Below are 25,507 nucleotides of genomic sequence, written 5' to 3' on the forward strand. Positions count from 1 at the left end.
ATGATCATAACGGATTGTCCAGTAATTAATATCCCAGATTTATCATATCGTTCCATCTATACGATGGATGAAGATGTGACTTACCAAGATATGTGCATGCGGGGAAAATTGCTATCCTTATTTGGAGTCCCAATTTTCAAAGTTAAATTATAAACTCTATGGAGCTTTTAGTATTAAAATAAAAAACTAAAGTTTCTGAATGGAATTTTTAGAAGTTTGGGACTGTTTAGAGAAGTTGCCAATCCTTTATTATGAATTATTACGTGGAAAAAGAAAAATAGGCTTACAAATTAAAGAAGTCAGGTGACTCCAGTGTCCTTTGCCCTACTGGAGTTCCCATCCATCTTCTCTGGCTCACGTCGGCGGCGGCACCACAACGACGGCGATTGTCCAGGTATTCCTCCTGTCACGTCGTTTCGGTGACTGCTCTCTCCTGTAATCATTGAAATTTCCTTCGGTCTAATCATCTCGTTCGTTTCCTTTTCTTCATGCTGTTTTTGTTTTGTTTGTGTTCTTCTTTCTTACTTTCCCTATTATTCTGTAAAAATTGGCTGAACCCTGTCGATTCGGTTAGGGATCTGATAGTTATCGGTAACGAGTGGCCTAAACGTGTACCATCTTGGGCTTCTTTGGGGTTTTCCATAATCCCTGACGAGTAATAGTAGAAGTTTAGTTAATATAGCTACATCAGGACTAAGGAATCACGAGGTCTCCCAATCTTGATCTCGTAGCATTGCATGCATGTTGAGATTGCATTGATCGAGAGAAAAGAACACATCCTGGTTCCAATGAGTGAGTTATTTAAGCGAAGGATTGTGACGGGCTGAATATCTTTTTGAATTACTAGATTATCCAAATCCTTATTGACTCAAAATTTGGAAAAAATTGTAACATAGAAGCCCTCTGATTTCAACTTGTGTATGTCAATGGATAATGGGGATTAGAATGTAAAATACTGCACGTGGCTTGTAACTATCTTAAGGGAAAGGCCATTGGTTATTGGTAAACATTAGATATTTTCACGAAAAAAGATTAAATAAAGAAAGAAATATGACCTAAAATATACGTTTTCTAACAAAATTTTATCTTAATTCCTTTTCTAATTTCACTGTTCCATCCCAAACAGATCACTATATTCATAACTTCTGGCTGCCTTATGCGTGACTGATAAGAAATTGCACTATACCATGCTAAGCAAATCTCTGTATTACAAAATACTGTGTCCTGGGGATAATAGGAGAAGCTGAACTGTTTTGTTAGGTTCTTGATAGTAAATGCATCAGTAATATAAGCCTGACTGTTTTCTTTTATTAGCTTAAACTGGAATCTGCAATAGAAAAGATTGTTCAGCAGTCAGCTATTACTCAAATTTTTATACTCTATGGTTCTTACTATTGTCAACTTATCTTCTAAAGAATCATGGCCAAGGATTCTACTAAATTTTGTGTTTCACTGCCACTGTTAATGGTACTAGATTGGAAATTCTCTTGTAATGCCCTTTTCAGTTTCTTATTTATCTGATGGTTGATATTTCTTCACCTTGGTGATAATGCTTTTTACCATCTAATTTTGTCCTTACAGCATATTATATATATAATGATTATGACGATTAAGTTTTGATGCTTAATTTTTTTTTTAATTTTCAAAATCCAGGAAATTTGCAATTTCTTCAGCATTTGCTGGCATATATTATGATGGTTTCTAAAGGATAACCTTAAAGCTCTTGTCCTGTTTTTGAAAGTTTGAAAGATAGAATGACTTCATGTTGTATGATCAAAGGATGGACAAAAAAATTGTTAGCTCTGACATTTCTCTTATGAAGTCAAACCCGTCAACTTTCAAACCTGGTTTGGGATCAGAATTTCTGTCTGAAGAACCCAAAAAACGAAAAGGCACAGATACATTTCCTGATTATAAGATACAAAATATTGTATCCCATTCAGGGCAACTGAATGATATTTATGGACATGTACCATGTACCCATGCAAATCTTCCACTTCCTGCAATCACACCTCCATTAGTTGCTCCTAAGGGATTTCCTTTTAACAGTGAATTTGTTTCTTCGAGACCCGCATATGCTCAATTTCACTCCAGAAGCCACCCAATTCACAGTTTGACGACTAATACGTTTGCTTCACTAGTCTCCGATTCATATGATTCAAGAAGTTCTGCTGATGTTATCCCCAATTGGGTGGAATCAAGTGACACCAATTCTTATACAGGAAAGAATAGTGGACACTTTAGTCCATGTGTAAACAGCACTAATCAATGTGTGGCTGATCAGGAATCATGTACAACGGTGAGTAATGACTATCTCATCTATAATTTTCCAAACAGTTACATGCTTATTTCTTTATTTGCCCTTCTATGCAGACTGTTGAAACGCATAAAATGGCAATGGTTAACAACTATTTTGATTCAAATGGAAAAGTTGTTGCCAAGGATTTCAAAGGAGGACTACTTGAAGGGAATTACTGTGGTCAATACACTGATATTACTGATGAGACAAGTGGCAAAAGGAGAAAATTAAGTATTGAAGAGCCAACTTCTTCTAATATAGGAAAAATTAACCATGGTTCTCACCCAAATCTTAAGAATCGCATTGCACATAGTCGGCACCTTTTAGATATTAGCGATGAAAGACAAAATCAAAAAGTAGTGAATCACTTACTCAAACCTTCTGAATGTGAAAAGACATGGTTAAGTAGTGAAAAATCAAAAAAGTCCGTTGATTTTCAGGATGAAATTAGAGTATCAGAGGTTACTACTGATTCAAAACATGAGGATGAAAACCATACCCTTGATAGTCAAAAATCTATTGTTGAGCTTTCTGATGGTCTGGCTTCTAATAATTCAGATGAACTCAAATCAGTTGATGGGAAGATATCCTCAGTTTCTACTGAAAAGCTATGGGATGGGTCACTTCAGCTAAACAATTCTACAACTGTGTCTGCAGTTGCCTTCTTTAAAAGGTTCCTACTTAAAAACTTGGTCTTCCTGTGCACTTGAATCTGCTTATACATATATGTGCACTCCCAGCATTTTAATTCAATTCCAGGATATTTTTTTTTTTTCTGTTTACTCCCTATTCAGCATTACCTGGTTTCAGACAACACTGTTTGGTTTCCAAACCTTCACAGAGCTGATTTATTCTGGCCTTTGTTTCCAGCGATCAATCAATGGCAAGTCAATCTCATAATCTGTTATTTGCGAGCATTTAGAAATTAGATAATCTTTAGTTTGGGTAAAGAGAAGATTCACTTTTACCAATCTTAGTGGGACATATTAACATCATCATCTGACCAAGTTCATGACCAATTGTTATCCCTGTTCCCTCGGATCAAAACACATTTTGTATTCATGCAAAAGGACCAAACAGAAGTCATTAGGACATTTTTTTTAAGGGTAATCCAGTTATCTAGCTTTTTGAACTGACTTCATTAGGATTTTATATATTGAATCAATCAATATATGCTTTAAATTTCTCAATTAATTTTTCCTAAGCCATATGTGATATGGAAAATTGTTATACATCATATAAAGAAAAATCATAAAATAACTTTGACATTGATACAAGTCTTTTAAAATACCTGTGCCTTTAGATAGCGCATCCGCATCTGTTCCCCTCTAAGGGCCATATGAAATTGACCACGTTTCTTGTATGTTACAAGACCTTCTCTATCCATATGCGATCATTGTATATAATTGTGTGGACTATTTTATAAGAGATCCATTTAATGATCCACAGAAGATTAGTTGTGAACATGAAAAGCAAACTGTGGACTATTTTGCTGGTTTTTATATTTCTATAACAATATGGCAATTATCAATATGCTGAGATGTAGTTGGTAGCCAAAAAATCTATAAATGTTTGCCTATGTATTTTCACTTCTTTCTATTTTGTTTCAATAATAAATCAATAATAAAGTGCACTTCCACTTGAATATGGGATGCCTAACTAGAATACGATCAATATGCATCTGTTGATGCTGCCATAAAGAATAAATCCCCCAGTGTTTGTAACAAGGGTGTCTAAGAAAGGTGAAGAAACACTTTGTAATGCATGTAACTTTCAAGCCAGCAAAAATCTAATGAATATGTAACCCAGGAAGCTGCAGTATGATACACACAACATTATTGCAGAATCATAGTTTTGTTATATCCTGATTGTTGTCAGCTTTCTACAACTGTAAGGACAAGAAGATAAATCTTAGTTGCTATGAAGATGTAGATTGAATTGAGCAGCTTAAATTTTCTAAAATAATGGCTACAGGTCAAAGGGCCAATGTTAAGTAATAAAATGGAAGCTACCAAGTAAATATTAACTTAGTTGATTGAGAGAGAAATGAGAATCTCCCAGGAGAGAACATTTCATATAAGTCAAGTAAAAGCAAACTATGATTAATAATTGTGCTAACCTATGGTTGCTATCTGATATATATTGAAAATCTAGTCAGAACAGTTTGACAGCTTTTGGAGGAAAGAGATGTGAAATAGATTTTATCACACGTGTTACTTTTTTGTTTGTTATATCTTTGTCATCATGGGTAAAGTTCATTGTTAGAACTCAAAGGTACATACAAATGATTATAGCTAGTTACAGCAGAGACAATGAAACCAATATGTATGCCAAATAATGCCTTCATAAATGTGGATGATAAACATCCTGAAAATGATAAGACATGGCCACGAATATGATAATCAACATTGTGGCAACTTTGATACTCATTACAGGTGAATGCATTATCTTTTTCATGGCTTCAATAAAGGTTAAGAAGAAATGAAACTTTACCGAAGGGATCTCAATCCTTTTTATATCTCACTCTAAGAATTATTTTACAAGTGTAGACATCTGTGCCAATGGATGACATATCTACCAATTGAAAACCCCAATCTTTTGGATAAATTTGAGCTATATGGCGAGAAAAGGGTACCAAACGTCCCATCTATCATCAAATAAGTTCCTAGAAATTTTTATATAGAATTTCTTAAGGAAGTTTTTTCTTAGTAAAAAGTTTAATGCATATCCCAAAACCAAAGCACCACAAGGGCCAGTCATATAAATCCTTGTTCTTTTGTCCTGGGAAAGTGAAAACCAACACCTAAGAAGAGAGAACCTTTCTGTCCTATAGTGTGGAGATAGAGAGAGCACCTTAGGGTGGATCTGTTAAAGGAAGTAATTGCAGAAAGGATAACTATTGTAAATGACCTACTCCTAAGAGTTTGAATCTAAATCTAAGATCAGACAAGAAAGAAGCTCAAGGCACCCATCTTTCTTTCCTTGGTTAACTGTGGATTCTAAACCTTGTTTCATTTGATACCATCTTCTTTTACTATTCAACCTGCTGCTCTATGATTCCTTTCCGGCTTCCTGGATGTTCAGGCAGGAAATAGTGTCAAGCAGCTTTTGCTGATTGAATTTGCTTACCCTGGAAACTTCAAAAGCAAATTCTACTCCTACATTGGAGATTGACAGCTTTGAGTTAATTGACAATTAAAGAATTAAGAGTTCTGATATTTGGAGGCAAAAACAGATTCTAATGATGGGGAGTCTTTTTTGATGGTAGGTATGAAAAGATGATTTGCATCCAGTGAATGTCAACTTATAAAAACTGAGTAGATTTACCAAATTAAGGTTGCCAAGTTTAAGATCCTACTAAAGAACAAGGTGTTCAAGGGTTTAGACTCTAATTGGGATTATGGTTGCTTAGGCAACTTGCCAAATTCAGATTGTAATTTGTAACCTTGTTGACTAGGCTTATGTCACAAAGCATTCATATAAACTAACTGTGAATCATACAATTAGCCTAAATCAATTATAAACTAACTTATAATTAACTTGAACAATCACAACGTCAACTATGGATTTCAAAGGAATCAAATGAAATGATACTCTGCATCATGTACTACAATGAAATATATAATTGATCAATATTCATCGAATTTGAAAGAGTCAGAAGAAATATTTTAAATTTCTTATTTCTCGAATTGGGAATTCCTTGAATCAGGATCCTAAATTTTATTGATAGAAATGGTTCAATGAGATAATAGTCTAAGAAGATGGCTTAGAAGCAGTCAGCAGAATCACTAAACAATGTTGACGGATAGTTTCTAAACTAATTCTAGATTGGTTTTCATTCTTTTAGCGGACCCAAAATAGGAATCTTTCAATGCTCTTTAGCTGGCTGTAGTAATAGGGAAAGTTACGCTTATTAATTTGATGTACTTACTTTTCAATTGAGATTGGCATTGCCTCGGACTTTTTTGAGCTAGATCTTAATGCCAAATAAGGTCGTGTGTGATTCAACAATTATGACAGATCATGCCAAAGTCCAAAATGGGCCACAAATGGCACTAAACCCTTTCAAGGTAGGTGCCAACTCCAAATCCCATGAAGCTTTGCTTGAGAGAAACCAAGTTCTGATATTTTAGAAATTAAGCAACATATCTAAATCTTGTACTGAACATTTTCAGAGTAGGCGCTCACTCCAACTCAAATGGCGATAGTTAGGCCCTTTAAGGTGTTGAGGTCTGCATTCACTCCTAACACATGGCGCTAGTTAGGCACTCATTCCTAACACATGGCCTAACGTTCTAGGCTCTACTCTAGGCATTTACCTGAGTGGAGCAGGACAAATTTAACAACGATATAATCTATTGCCTTAACTCTCATGGAAAGAGTAAAGTTCGCAGAAAAGATAATTGAAAAAAAAAAACAAATTCAACAGCAAGTAGATTATTATGCCTTCACTCACTAGTGACTACTCTGACTCACTATGACTACCATGTTCATGAGATGACCACATATAAACATAATAGAAGAAATTAAACCTTTACTTTTGAATTTAAAGATTTATATTAATTTACTTTGCCTCTAAATGAATTTCAAGAAATGCTACCAGTTGCATCCTTAGCTTCTTGGATAAGGTAAATAAAATAATAACAACAACTAAACCTTATCCCACTAGTAGGGGTTGGTTATATGGATCATTTTATGCCATTGGGCTCTATCTACTACTATATCATCTATATTTAAATAAATTTTATCTTATTTTATTGTTGCTAATCAAGTTTTTTTTTGTCTTCCTCGTTTGATGTTCGTATTTATCATAGTTTATGTGCGTTTTTGTTATAGTTTCACATTACTTAACTAGAGCATTTATTAGTCGTCTAAGTATATGTCTGTATTATCTTAAACGTGCCTATCAAAGTTTTTCCTCAATAGATACAACTCTAACTTTTTTTCTAATGCTCGCATTTCTTATTCTATCCATCCTTGTTTGTCTACACATCCAATCCTCGTTTGTCTACACATCCATTTTAATATCTTCATCTCTGCAACTCTCATTTTCTGATCTTGTGCGCGAGTCATAGCCTAACATTTAGAGCCATATAATATAACAAGTCTAATCGTCGTTTTATAGAACTTCCCTTTAAGTTTTAGAGGTACTTTACGATCACATAAAACACTCGACATTCTCCTCCATTTCAATCATCCAGCTTGTATTCTAAGATATTTCTCTCAATCTTTTTATCAATTTGCAAAAAATGATCTTAAGTACTTAAAGCTCTCAATTCGAGATAACTCGTCATCTCCTATCTTAACACAACATCTAAGTTCACATAGAGATGTAGCAGTCCTTGCCGATACGTTATAGTCAGACCTTGCAATACGAACTCTTGCATATTTAGCACTACACCCGAGTTGTGGAGATGTAATAGTCTTTGCCGAGACGTTATAGTTGGATCTTTTAATATGTTCTTTCCGAGGAACAACTTTGCATTAGCGCAATAGTTTAATAGATTAATTCATTGAACATTTGCCTTAGTTTTAACGCTGATCCTCCTCCTTTATCCGGGATTGTGACTGACCATGACTGGTTCATCATGAAAAGAGTTGGATAAGGTAAATAAAACATTTGAAAAAAAAAATAAATTAAAAAATTGAAAACAATTTCCTGTGTAAGGGACAGTGTAGAAGATTAGACGAGGGAGATATAGAAAAGATCATTTTATCATGCAAAATTATCCTTCTTTGCATCAAGACTACTACTTTCTTTGTTTTAAAGATGTATTAAATTAAATGCTACAAAATGAAACTAAAGGGACAACTTGAAGCTTAGGCTTAGTCAAAGTAGATGACTTGTAACTAGCCTTTATTATTTTCATGTTTTTTGTTTTTCCGTTTCATCATCTATTATCTTTTCATCTTTTATATACACCCTCAAACCAAATTAATCCAATCCCTACGTAGCTCCTCTCATTGTCAGAGTAATATTGTTTTAATAGCAGCTCGTGCTGTCTCTATGTATCAGTATATTGTCATCTTTAAATATTTGCCAATTCGTGAAGAAGTTGATTCTGAATATGTAGTTTTGAGCCCTCACACTAAACAACGAAACAAAATTTCTTAGCAGAAGTCATGGTCTGCAAAGCATATTAAGGGTCAAAATAATTGAAGGATACCTCAAGCTAAAAGAGGCCTCCTTATCAAGGTTGTCTTTCCCTATTCTCCACAATCTACTTGCCTCTTCAACATCGAACCTCCACAAGATTACTTCAAGGATGATCCATGTTATGTGCTTATACAATAGTCTAACTTATTAACCCCCCGCATTGTCTTCAAATACAGCTTTACCTTCAACTTTGGTGGCCTATTTGGCTCATCTATGTTTACATTTTCTGTTCATTTTAAACCAATTTGTTGTTTGAAAATGCTTGCGAGCTTCCACAGCATGTCCTACATCTATATGTTAAATATAATTCTATTGATTTTAGAATCAATATCTCCAACTCAAATAAACTATTAGATGTTCTTTACAAAAACATAGATGTCTCCAACATTTCCAGGACCTTATTTCTCCTTAAAGACATGAAAAATGATTCTTAGTTCAGTTGAGTTTTAGCTTGGACAAAGCGATATATGGCATTTGCATTAGGAATGGATATATACTAATAGTTTTACCTAAACGTAAATCAACTTTTTTAAGTAGTCCATCTTGAAAATGATGTTCTAATCACTTAATCAGCTTAGCTAAGCAAACCTATGAAGGAATTGAAGAATTGGATGACACAATGTACAAGAACAAAATGCTTGCGAGCTTCCACAGCATGTCCTACATCTATTTGTTAAATATAAGTCTATTGATTCAAGAATCAATACCTCCAACTCAAATAAACTATTAGATGTTCTTTACAAAAACATAGATGTCTCCAACATTTCCAGCACCTTTTTTCTCCTTAAAGACATGCAAAATGATTCTTGGGTCAGTTGAGTTTTAGCTCAGACAAAGTAATGTATGACATTTGCATTATTAGGAATGTTTATATACTAATAGTTTACCTAAATGTAAATCAAATTTTTTAAGTAGTCCATCTTGAAAATGATCTTCTAATCACTTAGTCAGCTTAGCTAAGTAAACCTATGAAGGAATTGAAGAGTTGGATGACACAATGTACAAGAACTAAATAAATTTTTGTCTTACAAAAGATGCATTTGAGTATGGTTTGATAAATTGGCCTGTTCTTCTCTGGACCAAACAAATAACTGTTTGACTGAAAACTGAACTTTTTGTAAGGCAATTGAGTCCAGTTAAAGTGAAGATTTCAAAATTGATTCAACTCAATACTCTGGAAATTCCTTGTACACATGCTAGATTACAAATCTATTGCATCACAAGCCAGTGGGAATTGTTCAATTAACCAGTGAGTGCATATAAATTTTTGTAATAAACTGTTTGCTAATCCTGGTTGTTAGGCTATCCAACTGTAAGTTGGCATGTTATAGTTCAGAAGCATCTGAAGTGAGGTGGTTTATACGAGAAGGGAATTCCTCAACCAGTAGTTTTCATTCCATAAAAAATTGGCATTGAACATTTAAAACAAATAGTTCCAATTCTAATCTTGAACATATTTTTCTTTGTTGAGACTATTGAGATGTAATTGCTTAAATAATTTAGATTCGGTATAATCAATGCAGGCCAATGGAACTCCACTAAGTTATCAGGTTGCCTAGTGTCAGATTTCTTATGTTCTTTTGGTAGTTCATTATCTTAGTTGTAGCTTATAGCTAAAATGCTAGTGCATTCGAAATCACCATGTCAATCAATCATTTAAACCTTTGATTCAAATTTCTAAAAAATTTTAGATTTAAAGCTTGAAAACTTGATGACTCAAAAGGTCGTGGTATTGATGTCATGTAACTCAGTTTATCAAATGAAATAAAAACTCAGAAATAGAAATTATTTTAGACTGGACTTCACGTTTAGATATTTATACTTGTAAGATCATGATCATGGCAATTATAAACATATAATTTTGCTCTTTCCTAGCACGTTACGGCTTTGAGGTAAGCGGTCACTAAATCAAACCTCAACATGATATCACGGAATTCAGTTTAAAATCTGTTGAGTTCCACTTGTATTTTTCCTTCTTTTCATGCAATGGTTCATGATTTAAGCTTGATACACATAATCTTCAGGGTTAAATTATAATTCTAGCTCGTGAAACCATAAATCAAATATGGTTCTACTCATTGAACTATTATTTCAAAACAAAAATAAATATAAATAAAATGAGTGAGCTGGATGAGCCAAAATGAGCTGATTGACTCAAATTTGGCAGACTAGACAGATTTGATGAATCCAACGAGCCAGATGTGCCGTGCAGAACGACTAAGCGAAGAAGCTTGGATGGTTCAAGCGAGAGCCAAGCATGTTGGGCAGACATGGCAATTTGGGCTAATGGAAGATAGATTTGACCAAGTAGATCAAATTCACAAGAAGAATTAAACAAACCAAATGAGTCAATGATAGAATTTATCCTTCTATTAATTATATCGTTCCATATTACAACCAAATAACAGAATAGAATGAATCATTGCTAGTTTTATTCCATTCTATTTCTATTCTCATTCCCTTTCCATTCAATTCTATTCAACCATATGAAACACTCCCTTATAACCTTTAGATTATGGTGCAAATGTGCAATGACGAATTCACTTTGACTCAAGTAGTTTGAGTTAGTGCACACTACAAACAATAAAACTTTTACTGGCAGGTTTCTGAGTCATTTATAGGTTATACTGGAGTGGTGAATGGAAGAGACAATCTGTTTCTAAACAATGCCATCCTGAACTCCAACTCATTTTTCAGATGAGACTGAACCTCTATTGAATCAAGAAATGGAAAAGTGTGAGATTTCAAGACAAACATACAATTAATCTCATCCTATTATTTCAATTCATTTCAACTTGAAAGGTTCTCAATGTATTTCAAGGATCTGTGAAACCCACGAAGTCACAATTGTTTAATTGGAGAGTTTGTTACCTGAAAGGACTTCAATAATTAAACAAGTGGTCCTAATCAAGGATTACCATGATGTGGAATGGGAATGTGTCAATACCTATGTCTTATGTATTAATAGTTAATTCTCTTAATAAGCATGAACTAATGCAGGTTAATCTTTGAATTGCCCTATGTGTGTAATGTTTTAATGAGTGAGTAGTTGAGAACTTAAATCAAATATGATTGAGAAATAAGAATTGATCAGTTTCAGAGATTAGGACCTTAAATTTCTTCTGCTCGACCTTCATAGCAAGCTGCCATCAAACAGTTATAGCATAGAGAAGTTCAACAATTACCCCTAATTGTTGAATTCATGTTTCCCATAGCCCCTAGGAAGGTGCTATGAGAAACCAAGAACTTATATCAGGTTGAATTCATTGTGGTGTTAGAATTATGTTTCAAAGACCTAATAGTTACTACAAAAAGACTAATCTCTCTGTCATGCATCTGTCATGTTCACCTGAAAAATTTAGCATACTGCCAAAGTAAAAAAAAAAAAAATTACATAACGAGAACAACCTCCATTACTATCAAGTCAAACATTAAAAGGCAAGAAGAAATTTTGGAAAAAGTATTACCTGACACTTCAAATATTTTTGGAAGAAGCAAACAAGAGTCACCTTTGACTTATCCAACACTCGTATGAGTTCATGACTTACATCCTTCTCTGATTTATTTGAGTATAAAAAGAGTTTATGGCTTCTCTGACTGTACAAGTTATGTGCAAGAATCCTTGCAAACAAAAAGGAAAAAACCTTTTCCAGTCAACTTGAAGTCAACAAGATTTGTAAACTTGTTTAAATGATGTCAAGTCATCAACGACTCCTAATGAAATTCAAGTTGTTCTTGTTATGCTTTTGGTTACAACAATGTGCAAAAGCTAAGTTCCAATACTATACAAATGTTCAATTAAAATATAAAGATTAGTTGCTAGTTGCAATTGTAATTTTTTGAATGAGTACAAATGGAAGCACATTTGTAATCCAATTAAATGCTTTTATTAAACTTTTATGTTTACATTTTGGGTAAATTTTTCTATAATTTAATTTAAAATATACATTAGTAAGTATTATTTGAACTTTTTGATTTTACAAATATAGGTGGAATTTATAATTTTCATAATCATATAAACTTTCTAATTTGTAATCAGAGCAACCAATCAGTCCATTTGATTTTTCTGAAAATATAACTTGGAGGGCTCATATGACTAATATTCCCATGCAACAAGGGTGATATGTAATCTTTGGTAAATGAGTTCAGATTGATCATTTTCATATATTCAGATGATATAGTTTTCAAGGGACTCATTGCATGTCTATTTTAGGACTTCTGATTTGCGTGTAGTCATTTGAACGCTCCAAGTCAACAAATAGAGTATATAAAAAAAGGTAGTCTGGTGTACGAAGCTTCCGCCAATGCAGGATCCAGGGAAGGGTTTATTGTACGCAGCCTTACTTTGCTTTGCAAACGACATAAATTAATTAATTGATGGCTACAATTGTCATAAATTAAAAAAAATCATGTTTAGAATTAGGAGACAGAAGTTTAGACTGAATTTAGACTGAATTTGTTAAGATCCTAAAAGTTAAAGATATATTCATCAATTTAACCCTTTTATAAAGAAAAAAATAGGGCTTTATGTTGACATCATATTACTTTGTCCAAACAGAAAAATGGTAATCCTATTACTTGGGCAAATTAAATCAATTACACTTGCAAGTGTGAAGTATCAAGACCAAAGAAACTTATTATGTTTAAAAGATATCCAAGTGATTGGGATAACAATGTCAATTTACATGCAGTGGGGGAAATTATTTATCCAGTTTTCTGAAATTGTTTTGATGCAACACGAGCAATTCAGTGTGCCTCAGCTCCCAATATAGGAAATTATTTGGAGAGACAACTTCATATTGACTGAATGATTAAAGTTATGAGGAAATTTATTTGACAGGTTGAAAGAATTAAATACATAATTTGTCTCATTAACAAGCAAAAAATAGTGTAAATTTATAGGAAAAGGTAAAAGGAGTATAATAATATCATGAAGTAATTTATTTTATTGGACCAGGAAGTTTTTTTTTTTTTTGCACTTTCCTCCCCTACCAAAAAGAACTTGACACTTATGTCTGTAATAACTATCATCATCTAGTCTTTTGATGACCAACAAAAGTGCAAATCAATTGTTAAATAGGAGTCCTTCGAGTAGTCAATTATTGGAGTAAAAGGTGATTACGCTCACCCTAGGTGCCCCTCACAACCTATCCTTAAGTTATGTCAAGGAAGATAAATCACAAGGTCAGCATATAGCCGACCGTCAAGTGGCTAGGGGTGAGAGGAGTTGTTTCTCAAAGCGCACGTACCCGCCGGGAATTTATGCACGGGAGTTGAAGGAGTGCAATTTATAGGAAAGTTAATGAACATAACTTCCTTAGTAGACTTGAGAGAAAATAAGCATCTAATTGAATTTTTCTCATAATATGAAAGAGACTTGAGAGCAACATTTTGTTTCTTTAAGGGATTTTTAGAAAAGCATTAGAAATTTGAACTCAATAATATAATCTCCTATGTTATGACGTCCATTAGCATGCACCTATGAGTTGCATTACTCAGTGCTATTTTTTTTCCTAATATTGGTACATATATGTGTCAAATATGTTAAGGATAAAGATTGAGATTAATGAGAAAAAATAAATGAAAAATGTCAAATCAATAATTCATGAGTTAGGTATCCATGAAACTTCAAATAAGCACCATTAAAAGATCTATTTATAAGGTTGTTGCAAGTAATTTGGTAAACGACATAATATTTTTAAGTTTTAGGATTTTTTGCCAATTAGACATGTAAAGAAGTTGCACATGAAAATGTTGACACTCTCAACTTCGACATCAATTTGTGGGTGAAAGGAAAATGAGAACTTTGGTCAGGTGTTTCATTTTTTTTTCATAGGATTTTAAAGTAATAACCATCTAACTTGACAGTATTTCATAAAATGAATGCAATGAATCTTTTAAATTTTTATATGAAAGAGAATAACTTTGGAAAGCCAATTCATGATCACCAAAATGAAAGTGACTGACTAGTTTTAGACATCCTAAAACAAAGTTCATGCTAAATTTTTTTTAAGCTCATAGGGAATATATTTTGGCATGTAAAATCCTGTATTTTGTGTAGTAGGTTTTGGTATCTCAAGTATGAGAATAGGTAAAGATTGTTGATTGCATAATCTATCTAGTTGTAGCAACCCTTTAACTCATCTATAGTCGAAAATATTAGACACATCTGGATAACATGACCAACCCAACCTGAAACAAGTTTAATAAAGATTAAGCCTGCAAGTGACATGACACAACCTCGATATATAATTGAGTTTACATGAATGGGCTCATTATAAGTATTATTCATATAAAAAATGTTGATAACTTCTATGACATTTTAACATATTGTTTGATAACCTTAGTTAATGTTACAAAATTATTTTATAAAATATTTAATTTTAGTTTTATAATTTTTTATTGATCCAAATGACATGACATATTTATAACATGGTTAACATGACAATGCAAATTGCCTCTCTTACTTACATCCCCTAGAATATTTTCCTAAAGTCTAGACAATAGTGCAGTCATCTTGTGTTCAAATCGTATGACTTGACTTGTGCTTGTCCTCTATAAATGGAAACAACTCCAAGGAGTTTGTCAATGGATTTATTCTCTTGTCTAGGTGATGCTTCATGAGAAAGTATATCACAGAAGTAATTTAATCCACCTAGAATTTTTGACACATGCAATTAGATAAAGCTTAGTGCTTTGTGATCGAAACAAGACAAACTCATTTTATAATAATAGTACTTCTAATATCTTAAAAAGCATCAACAATAATGCAAAAACTTATTGCTAGTAAATGTTTTAGTTGATTTTTTTTTACTAAAGATTCATTGACCTTCTTGATTTAGGATCCCCCCTCCCCTACTCCCCTCTACATCTAATGCATCACATATAACATTAAAAGGTTTATAATTTAGGTGTGGCCAAAGATAGGGACTTAGTGCTTAAAAATTATTTAACATGATATTGAAAACGAAAAAAATACCTGATCAATGGAGGATAAGTACTCTAGTTCCCTTATATAAGAACAAGGGAGATAATACAAAATTGTGCAAACTATAGGGGTATTAAACTAATGAGTTATACTATGAAACTTTTGGAAAAAGTAATAGAAAAAAGATTAAGGAAGGAGACCACAGTGACAGAAAATCAATTTGGGTTCATGCCTGTAAGGTCGACAATAGAAGCTATACATCTTCTTAGACAATTAATTGAAAAATATCGGGAGCAAAAACAAGATCTACACATGGTATTCATTGACTTAGAAAAAGCTTATGATAGAGTCCCAAGAGAAATTATATGGAGAATTTTAGAAAAGAGAGGTATTAACGTAACATATATTGAACTAATTAAGGATATTATGAGGATGTAAGGCGGAGTAACTGAAGCATTTCCAATAAAGATAGGGTTGCATTAAAGATCAGCTCTAAGTCCCTATCTTTTTGCACTAATTATGGACGAACTCACTGCGTACATTCAATACACAGTACCGTGGTGTATGTTGTTTGCAGATGATATTATTTTGGTAGATGAAACACGTGAAAGAATAAACGCTAAACTAGAATCTTGGAGGGAAACACTAGAAGGGAAAGGTTTTAAGCTTAGTAGATTAAAGACAGAATATATGGAATTTAAGTTTAGCAATATTAGAAGTAATGAAACAATTGTTAAGATAGGAGAGGACGGGTTGCCCGGAAGCGAAAGATTTAAATATTTAGGATCATTTTTGCAAAACGATGGAGGAATTGAGAGAGATGTCTTACATAGAATACAGACAGGATGAGTGAAATGGAGGGGAGCGTCGAGTGTTTTATGTGACCGTAAAGTACCTCTTAAACTTAAAGGTAAGTTTTATAAAAACCACAGTTAGACCTGTTATGTTATATGGTGCTTAATGTTGAGCTATAACTCGAGCACATGAGCAAAAGATGAGAGTTGCAGAGATGAGGATGCTAAGGTGGATGTGTGGACATACGAGGATGGACAAAATAAGAAATGAGAGCATTAGAGAGAAAGTCGGAGTTGCATCTATTGAGGAAAAACTCCGAGAGACACGTTTAAGATAGTACGAACATATATTTACACTACCAATAAATGCTCCAGTTAGGCGATTTGAAACTATGATAAACATGCATATCAAACGAGGAAGAGGAAGACCAAAAAAGACTTGATTAGTAATAATAAAACAAGATAAAATTTATTTAAATATAGATGATGATATAATAGGAGATAGAGCTCAATGACGTAAAAGATTCATACAGCCGACCTCACCTAGTGGGAAAAGGCTTAGTTGTTGTTGTTGTAAAAGTTAGAGCCTTGATATTCTCATTAATGTGCTTGGGGCATTCGAAAATCCAACAAATATAGCCATCCATACATAATATTATGTTCTAAGTATAATTTTCTCTTCATCAGCAATTCTTATTTTAATTATTGATAGTGTATTTTGATTTTAGTAAATCAATTTAATGTCATTAAATATTAAAACTCTATGATCGAGAGTGGTAAGGTCTTATGTTCAAAAACCACCTTCAAACAAATATGTGTTTGAGAAATCTAATAGCTATCTTTTTGGAGGGTGCCAATTAGCTTAATTAGTAAGGGCCTTTGAAATTGTTGCCAAGGTTTTTGGTCCGAAACTTGCCTTCACCAAAATGTGAGTGATTGAGGGTTCTCACAATTATCTTTCTTAAAATAAATTTAGAGTGGTTTTGTTGATGGCATGATGGTTAATGCATTAACCATCATAAATGCATTATAGTTCTTGAATAGTGCAAGGGATTATGCTTTGCCAAATAAAGTATATTTTCAAATGTCCTGTTATTTGTCTATTTATGTTTAGCTTGATTTATTTGGATTCTTAAGAAGTAGGGGAGGTTTGGCATTTGCAAAGCTGACAATTCATAAAGGAGGCAAATCATTATATTGTTCTTGTAGAGTAAACCCTTGAAATTCCTTCATAAGTTATTTGATTTTAGGGAATGGTTGTTTGGTGAATTAGTAGGCCAACTTTATCTCCTGAGCTACCTAGAGAATAACACTAAAGAGGCAAAGAGATTGTTTGCATTGTTGAGTGATTTTCTTCGTTGTTGAATGGTTTTCTATGTTTTATGGCTTAGGCTTTTGCTTTATTTACTAGTTTTTGTGGGTTGCTGTTTTAATAGGTAGGACTTTTTTCCATCCATAGTAGGTTATAGAAAGTTCAAACACCTATTGTCAACTTAGAACGATACAATCTAAAATTATCAGAAAACCTTATCCATTTCTTATAGTTGTATTCTTTCTTTCCATTTTAATGGACGCCAAGTACCTTTCTACGTTTCATATGGGTGTGTACAATTCATATGGATGTTTGATCAACCCATGCAACTTTATATGTTCAAAGTTCTAGTGAGGGGCATATCTTAGTGTCTAATGGTAGAGTTCATTAGTCCAATTTTTTACTTTCTATGACAACCTTGCTCGTTTTATCCCGCACCTCTCCTGAATGTATAGAAAGTAAATGTGCATATTTCATAGGTTTTTATATCACGAATTTAGATAATATGCAGCATTCCACTTGAAGATTCATAACTTGTACCTCATCTTTTGATTTTTTATGGTTCATCTAGGGAAAACCGCTTGCTCTCTAGATTGTTTTTGTCTTTTTTCGATTCAGGTTCATATTCTATAGTTAAGATCTGATATGGGTGGATGCTATGTGAACTTACTATGATAATAAAAGCATAGAATGTTGTGGTCAATCACTCAAGGGTTTGAAGTTAGGGTCTGTTGATAAGCTATGATTCTAACTCTTATGGCTTGTTGGATGATACATCTAGGATGAATGGTTACCGATAGGGTTGTGTAATTTCAATGGTCTAGAGAAAGATGTTAGGGGATCATGAATGAAAAATTTTTAATTTCTAAATAGAGAATGGTCACTCACTAGACTTCACCCTAGCAAGTCAAAGCATAAACAATAGTTCCTTAAATTTATGCAGCTTCTTCCCTAATGGCACGACCATATAAAACTCCTCAAATTTACTTTATTATTCTATGACACTTAAGGATCACTATTTCTAATTTATCCATATGTGAAAGAATTGATTCTTGAAATACTTAAAATATACTTTCTTTTTTATCTATATCTCATCTCAATCCTGTGTATGCTAGGTGGTTTGAACATCTTGTATGAATTTCATTAGTGGTAGGTCATGTCATATACAACAACAATCGAGCCTTACCCCACTAGGTAGGGTTGGGTAGGTCATGTCATATGAGTTAAAATAATCTTGTGTTAGTCAACCAATTAAATAATATGTTCGGAAGGTTTATGGATGATTTTTCTGGTTGGAAACAATGGATAGGGTGAGCTAGCTTTTAAGGCAGAAGAGGGGAGTAAGAGTGTGGCTATGGTGGGTTAGTTCCTTAGGTGGAATAAGAGATGAGAATGTTGGGGAGGATATATGCCCAGTGGAGAGAGGATAAGGGTGGACTAGGGGGAGAGAACAGGGTAGGGTGGGCTGAGTATGGAAGAGGTTTGCATGGTGCAGTGAGGGTGGGAGTGAAGGGAGGAAAGGCGTGAATGGGAAAGTAGCAGAATTTTTTCCTTCTTACGAGGAATTGGCTTACTTGACAGGAGTCACGGAGCAAAGCAGTAGGAACATGGGGTGTATTTTTTCAGCCACATAGGAAGATGATTGTCGATATAAATCCTGAATTGAAAATAAAGTTGGGCTCTAATATCACTTTACATAGTGTTAGCTCTCCTTGAGTCTCAATCAGCAATTTACAAGGTTGCGTATCTCAGTTGCCAATCTTGCAAGAGAGAACATTTGGAGAATGAAGATTCTACTATTAACTATATGATGAAAACAATGAGAGGATGTCTCTTTTAAAACATATTGCAATAAAACTATGTTATAAAATGGGCAAAAATGGACCTAACTTTAATAAAGTAATGGAACAACTAAAGTAAACAAAATGAAATTAAAATTTAGATAACTAACTAGTTTATTTTCTTGCTGAGTTATTTCTAGACGGTCTTTCTATTTTCATCAAGTTGGAAATTTTTTCTCTTATCACTTTGGAGGCATGTGAAATAGAAGTTTAAAGAGTTTTTTTTTTGACGCTTAATGGTTCTCTCCTGTCACTTGTAGCTTGCACCTACAACATATTGACATGGATCATAGAAGGTACAAGTTTATGGGTAGAAACCAACTACTTGCAAGTACACTGTTTTCTACAACCCTACTTCTTGCCATTTGATCCCCTGATCATGGAAGTTATGTGAAGTTTAATGAGCAAGTATCTCTAGTGCTTGAATATCTGCTACTTCACCAGTAGGGCTCATGGCTCCTGTAGTAGCATACTCTTAAGGTTAGATACTGATGAGCTATGAAAAGGTAGCACTGAGTTTGTTGCTCATACATGGAAATAAGTGCCAATCCTTATCAAATATACAATGCGTAGAAACTGCTGTAAGCCGGTATTCTGATAATTAAAGAATACAAGTCAAATTAAATTGTGCATGAGCATTTGTAAAATTTCAATTCAATCAAAAACACATCAAGTCTAGGGACAAAATTTGTATGGTACAACAATAAAAATAATAAAAAAACTCAAATCCTGCAACAAATGTCATTTTACTTTGGATATCAAGCGTGTTTCAAAATAACTCTATGCTTTTTGGCACATGAACCACATCAAATTTAGTATTTATAGTTCTGGTTATGTCATTTGATTGGGTTGTAGAGATGGGTAGATGCACAGTATACCTAACTAAATTATAATTAATTGGGATGCTAATAATTTGGTATTTTTAATTTGATCTTTAATCATTCTCAAGCATTACATACTGTCACTGTAACCTCTAAAAAAAAAAAACTCATATCTTGACTCTTGAGTAGTACTTAAAAGGCATTTAAAATATTGTGCGCCCAAAGATTTACATATTGCATGCTTTTTTGAGCTATGCTTATAGAAACCATAAGAACTAAATCTACCTGTTTATATACGTGCTGAAACGGTAGTTATTCCTTTATCTGATTTACTTTTTCAACCAAGTCCCTCTAAAATCACAACAACAACAACAATAACCAAGCCTTATCCCACTAGGTGAGGTCGGCAATATGAATCTTTTTATGCCATTAAGCTCTATCTCCTACTATATCATCATCTATACTTAAATAAATTTTATCTTGTTTTATTGTTGTCAATCAAATCTTTTTTGGTCTTCCTCGTTTGAGATGCGTGTTTGTCATAGTTTCACATTGCCTATTTGGACTATTTATTGGTCATCTAAGTACATGCCCGTACCATCTTAAATGTGTCTCTCGGAGTTTTCCCTCAATAGATGCAACTCTGACTTTTTCTCTAATACTCTCATTTCTTATTTTGTCTATCCTCATATGTCCACACAACGATCTTAACATCCTCATTTTTGCAACTCTCATTTTCTGTTTATGTGCTCGAGTTATAGTCCAACATTCAGCTCTATATAACATAGCTGTGCTGTTATAGAACTTTCCTTAAGTCCCTTTAAAATTACATTTATAAAAAAATTATTGCATGTTTACCACTTTTGCAGACTCCATTCTTAATACATGCTATTTACTTTCAAGGAAAATTTAAGTGGAGAATGAATCTTCTTTTATATAAAATACATTTGCAAAGTATTCCTTGTTTCTTTTCCTTGGCATTTTTCTATGTTCAATTTTTATTTTTTCAGTGGCGAGAAGGCTCAAGATATAAAGTGGTCTGATCTCATTGAAATTAAAGGAAAAGTTAGACTACATGCATTTGAAAAATTCATTCAGGAACTTCCTCGTTCTCGAACACGTGCTTTAATGGTATGGTATTTTTCTGACCAATCGGTTGCACAACACTGATTGGAGTTTGGAATAATATAGCTGATTTTGGAACAACAAATTTGCTTTGTTTAATATACATGCCTATGATAGATTCATATTGACATAGTTATTGATTTCAAAATCACGCAATATTTATTGGAATACACAATGTGAATGCATGCATATTTTCATTTGCTTTGAAACAAACTTAGCCAGATTATCTAGCCTATTGCATTAGAGTGATCGGTGAACTGAGTGAAGAACTAAGATGCTTATCAAACATGTGCTGATCATCGTGTGATTAGTTATTCTATGTATAAAAGAAAATTGACTTCACAGGGAGGTTTGTTATGTAAATATTCTGTAGCTCTTTCATAACTTTTGAAGACCATGCGTGAAGCAATTAGGCACAACAAGAATTAAACAGTACGGTCTTCTGTCATGGTCCTTGATATTAATCTAGGGCTTCAGAGATCTTCTAAATAGTTAATTTAGGATAAAGCTACTGCTAGATTTTTTGTGTGTGTTTTTTTTAATATTTCATGTATGTTAGGTGATTTCCCTTTGCTGGAAAACTGGGTCATCCCTGTCTGGGCTGAAAGGTATGGAGGAGGTAATGATGAGTCCTTCATTTAAATTTGATGTTTAGTCTAGGCCAGTACTTGGTACCTCAAAATTGAATATATGGTTGCAGATAGCCAACGATTATAAAGAGAGTAAGAGGGTAGGGTTTGCACAGATCTGTCCTGGCATCGATCTTTATGTTTGCCCTCGAAGCGATACCATAATAACTATACTTGCTAAATTTGGCTTCTTCAAAGGAATGAATGCAGTTGTAGAAGTTCCAAATTCTTTAATTGGTTGTGTTGTTTGGCGCAGAGGTTGTCAAACCTCGACCTCCACTATTAAAGCATTGGATAGGAAATTGACATCTTTAGTGCAAAAGCAACCTCACTCTTCTGAAGAGATTTCAACAAATGATGGGTCAGATAAGCAGAATGGAAATAGTAAGCAAGCTCCACTAAGCGCAACAGAAGCTGATGGCATGCCACTCCATTACTTATCTGAAGTTAAGTATAGTAACATTGACATTGCAAGTCATACGAGTACCAAAAACAAGCTTGATGACTCTGGAGTAGAGTTATCTAATAGTCTTAAAACAACTAGTAATGGTCAGATTGCAGCAACGCTACCATATAACTCTCCTATTGCTCCAGTTCAAATCTCTCCACAGAATGTTGAAATGATGCCAAAGGGAAGCTTGAGGAACCCTCTGTTACATGCTGCAGAAGCAAAAAGTGTTCCTGATTCAGAACCAGTACGGCAGGTTCCTATGCAACCAACTCAAGTGATCACAGAAAATCACCAGAGAAATACTATTTGCGATGAAAACCTGAATGCCCTCAGTAGCTTTCTTGATCATTTTATACAATCAACTGCACCAATACCTCCTCTTCAACCACAAACAGCTCAGAGGCCTTGCACAAGCTCTCGAGAGAATCTAATGGAAACTGTTTCAAAACCAGAAAGATGTATGATGCATATCAAAGGGTCCAACAACCCGGCAACGAGGCCTACAATGACACAAACCACTCTTCTTGGATCAGCTTCCTTGCCTTCAGATCTCTCTGAAAGAATCATCCAATCAACTAGTTCCGTCACTAAGGTTTGTTTAATGTATTCACACAGGTTTTGTTTATTTCAACTTCTGTTTTTCTTATTCATGTGTGTCGGTAACTGTGTACTTCTGACTAATCCTTGAGCAGAACACTAGTGTAGTAAATCTCTAATACATTCTGAAATTCCTCCTGAGTGAATCTGAACCAAATAGATTATCACCTTTATATGAGTTGTTCTTATTCATGTTCTTGCAGGAAACTAATGTAGGTTTCAGCAGCTCTGAAATTCCTTCTGAATTTGTTTCTGAACCAAGAAAGTCATCCTTGGGTAACGAGTCAAGTTATGTTCCGCCTGGACCACCTCTTTTGCCTTTGCCTGGACCACGTCCACTAGCACTTGGTCCACCACAATCACTGACACAAGCTCCAAATGTCTCTGCTAGCTCCGTTGACGTTGATGATCTACCAGAGTTTGACTTTAGTTCAGCATGTGCTGGCCTTGATAAGCCTGTAAACAGGTTTTCATGGTTCACAAATTGCAACTCAGATGCTGTTCCATTTACTAAGCAATCCCCAAGGGATTTGGGCAAGACCCCCACTCTTCTTGGATCGACTACAATGCAGTCAGTTGAAGTTATTCAGAAACGGCAGCTTGCAACTTTCCCAGACAACATGATAAAAAATTATCAAGGAAGTCCTATTGAAACAAACTTGCAAAAGCCTATTTTGGATAACAAGGTTGTGATGAAGTCGTCACTATCGCATGGCCAACTGTGTTCCCATGCTCATAATTCATCAGTGGGTTCAATATCCAATAGCATTTTTTCAAGAAGACATCGCTGGGATGAAAGCGATGATGACATGCCTGAGTGGTATCCCCCAGATCAGGTACAAGTTGATCAAACTCAAACGACTGCCACCATCAATCTGCCCTCCCCTGTGAATAACTGGAAGTCAGAGTTCTCGAGGCATCGCCCATTGATTGCTTCTCCATCCCCAACATCTTTAGGTTCTCCAAGAGGCCCGATTCTTCCTCATAGTCACCTGAGTGGATCACGACCTCCTTCCAGTCTTAGCCATGATCCTGTTGCACCATTGCATTCAAGAGCAACTCTTGGTTTCAATCATTCCATTCAAAGGTCTCCCTTAGCACAAAATGCAACTATTTTATCCAGCTATCAGACTAGCACAAGTGACAAGGGAGCAACAAATACTACTCCTTGGTTTAGAAATACTCGACTTTAGTCTTCAAATCAGATTTGTTATCAGAAAGACTCCAGAGTTGAGCATCATAAGAATTTTGCATGCATATGTAGCCTCAACTACAACTTCGCATGAAAAGCAAACCAGACAAGCACTGAAAAGAGATTCACAAGTATATGTAGCTGATTAAAATTGAGGTTCTAACTTGTGCAGATGTGTGTTGTGCTTAAAACCTTAGTAAATGTCTTTAGATGTTATGCCAGGGATCTCTTTGAGGATGATTTAGTATGTTTCCTTCGATGTTATTTCAGAGGCTCCTTTTGCGCTGCTTCAGTGCAAAAGAATTGCATCCATGGATTATGATTGCATTGAAAAGAACTCTTTGCAACAAATTGCAGATTAGGTTGTTTTAGCAGTGTCCCATACTTGCAGTACTTTATAAGCTCTTTATATCTAGTAGGTAAGGCAATTAGTGTACAACTCTGCAATGCCACTATGTTATGGATAACTAGAACCTTTGATGTGATAACTAGCAAGTGGAAATCTTGTCTTGTGATGGAACTGATGACAGGCATGGCTACAGGAATATTGATTGGAGGATTCTAATATTTGATCAGTGGTTTGACTACGAACTGTAGGGCAGGCTTATCTGGTAAATTATGGAGCACTCATAAGGAAAAAAATGATGGCAAGCACATAGGTGTTTAGTTACTGGTGTTCAATCATCCCATTTTCCTTGAGTATATTATCTGTTCCCCAGGTGGTGTTTTAAAGGGTGTAAATTCGGTACATTTTATTATGAGCATTTTATCAAAGAAGTGCCCTTGATATTGGTGTTTATCAAAATTGATCTTTATAAGTTATTAATAATAAAAAAAAAACTCCCAATCTGTTTTTCTGATGATGCCTTTTGCTGTGATTTTTCAATATTTTTATTTTCGTCATTATTTTTCAGGAGTGGTTATTATATTTTAGTTAAAGTTTGGGTCTATACTTTATTTAAAATCATATTTGTTTATCAAAAGTTTGTAAAAGTTTCTCACCCTCGGATTTTTTTTAAAATAAAAAATATAGTGAATTTAGCGAGGGGAGAAACTTTTAGGTGAATAAAAAAAATATAGAAAACCCATGCTCCTATAATTTGTCAAAATTATTCCTTCCATATCTATTTAGACCATGCAAATTGCTATATTTTTTTTAATTTATCAAAGGTATTTTTTACCGTGTTTTTTTCATTCTACCATCTTAATAAATTTAATTGTTTTTTTAGGGGGCGTTTGATTTAGGGGAATAGGAGTGGGGAATGAGAATGAGAATCATTGATTGTCATTGTTAATGTTTGGATTATAGGAATAGGAATAGAAATAAGGGAATGAATCCTTGAAACTGGATAATAACTCAT

At 34.1% G+C, this 25,507-nt stretch overlaps 1 protein-coding gene across 1 annotated transcript; it reads left to right on the plus strand.

The window, feature by feature from the left end:
* Nucleotides 1-275: 275 nt before the first annotated feature.
* On the plus strand, nucleotides 276-24,970 carry LOC121997201. Its single transcript, XM_042551492.1, has 7 exons — nucleotides 276-394; nucleotides 1,654-2,299; nucleotides 2,374-2,972; nucleotides 21,163-21,283; nucleotides 21,837-21,896; nucleotides 21,978-22,949; nucleotides 23,158-24,970. The coding sequence occupies exons 2-7, from the start codon at nucleotides 1,763-1,765 to the stop codon at nucleotides 24,145-24,147; spliced, it is 3,279 nt and encodes a 1,092-aa protein (XP_042407426.1). The 5' UTR covers nucleotides 276-394; nucleotides 1,654-1,762; the 3' UTR covers nucleotides 24,148-24,970.
* The last annotated feature ends 537 nt before the right edge of the window (nucleotides 24,971-25,507 follow it).

This window comes from Zingiber officinale, chromosome 6A, assembly GCF_018446385.1.
Source record: "Zingiber officinale cultivar Zhangliang chromosome 6A, Zo_v1.1, whole genome shotgun sequence".
In the NCBI taxonomy this organism is placed as follows: domain Eukaryota; kingdom Viridiplantae; phylum Streptophyta; class Magnoliopsida; order Zingiberales; family Zingiberaceae; genus Zingiber; species Zingiber officinale.

Coding starts and splice junctions, on each gene's coding strand:
- LOC121997201 (XM_042551492.1), top strand. CDS start 1,763: ATGTTGTATGATCAAAGGATGGACAAAAAAATTGTTAGCTCTGACATT. Junction 2,300..2,373: donor ATCAGGAATCATGTACAACG/GTGAGTAATGAC, acceptor CCTTCTATGCAG/ACTGTTGAAACGCATAAAAT. Junction 22,950..23,157: donor CAACTAGTTCCGTCACTAAG/GTTTGTTTAATG, acceptor ATGTTCTTGCAG/GAAACTAATGTAGGTTTCAG.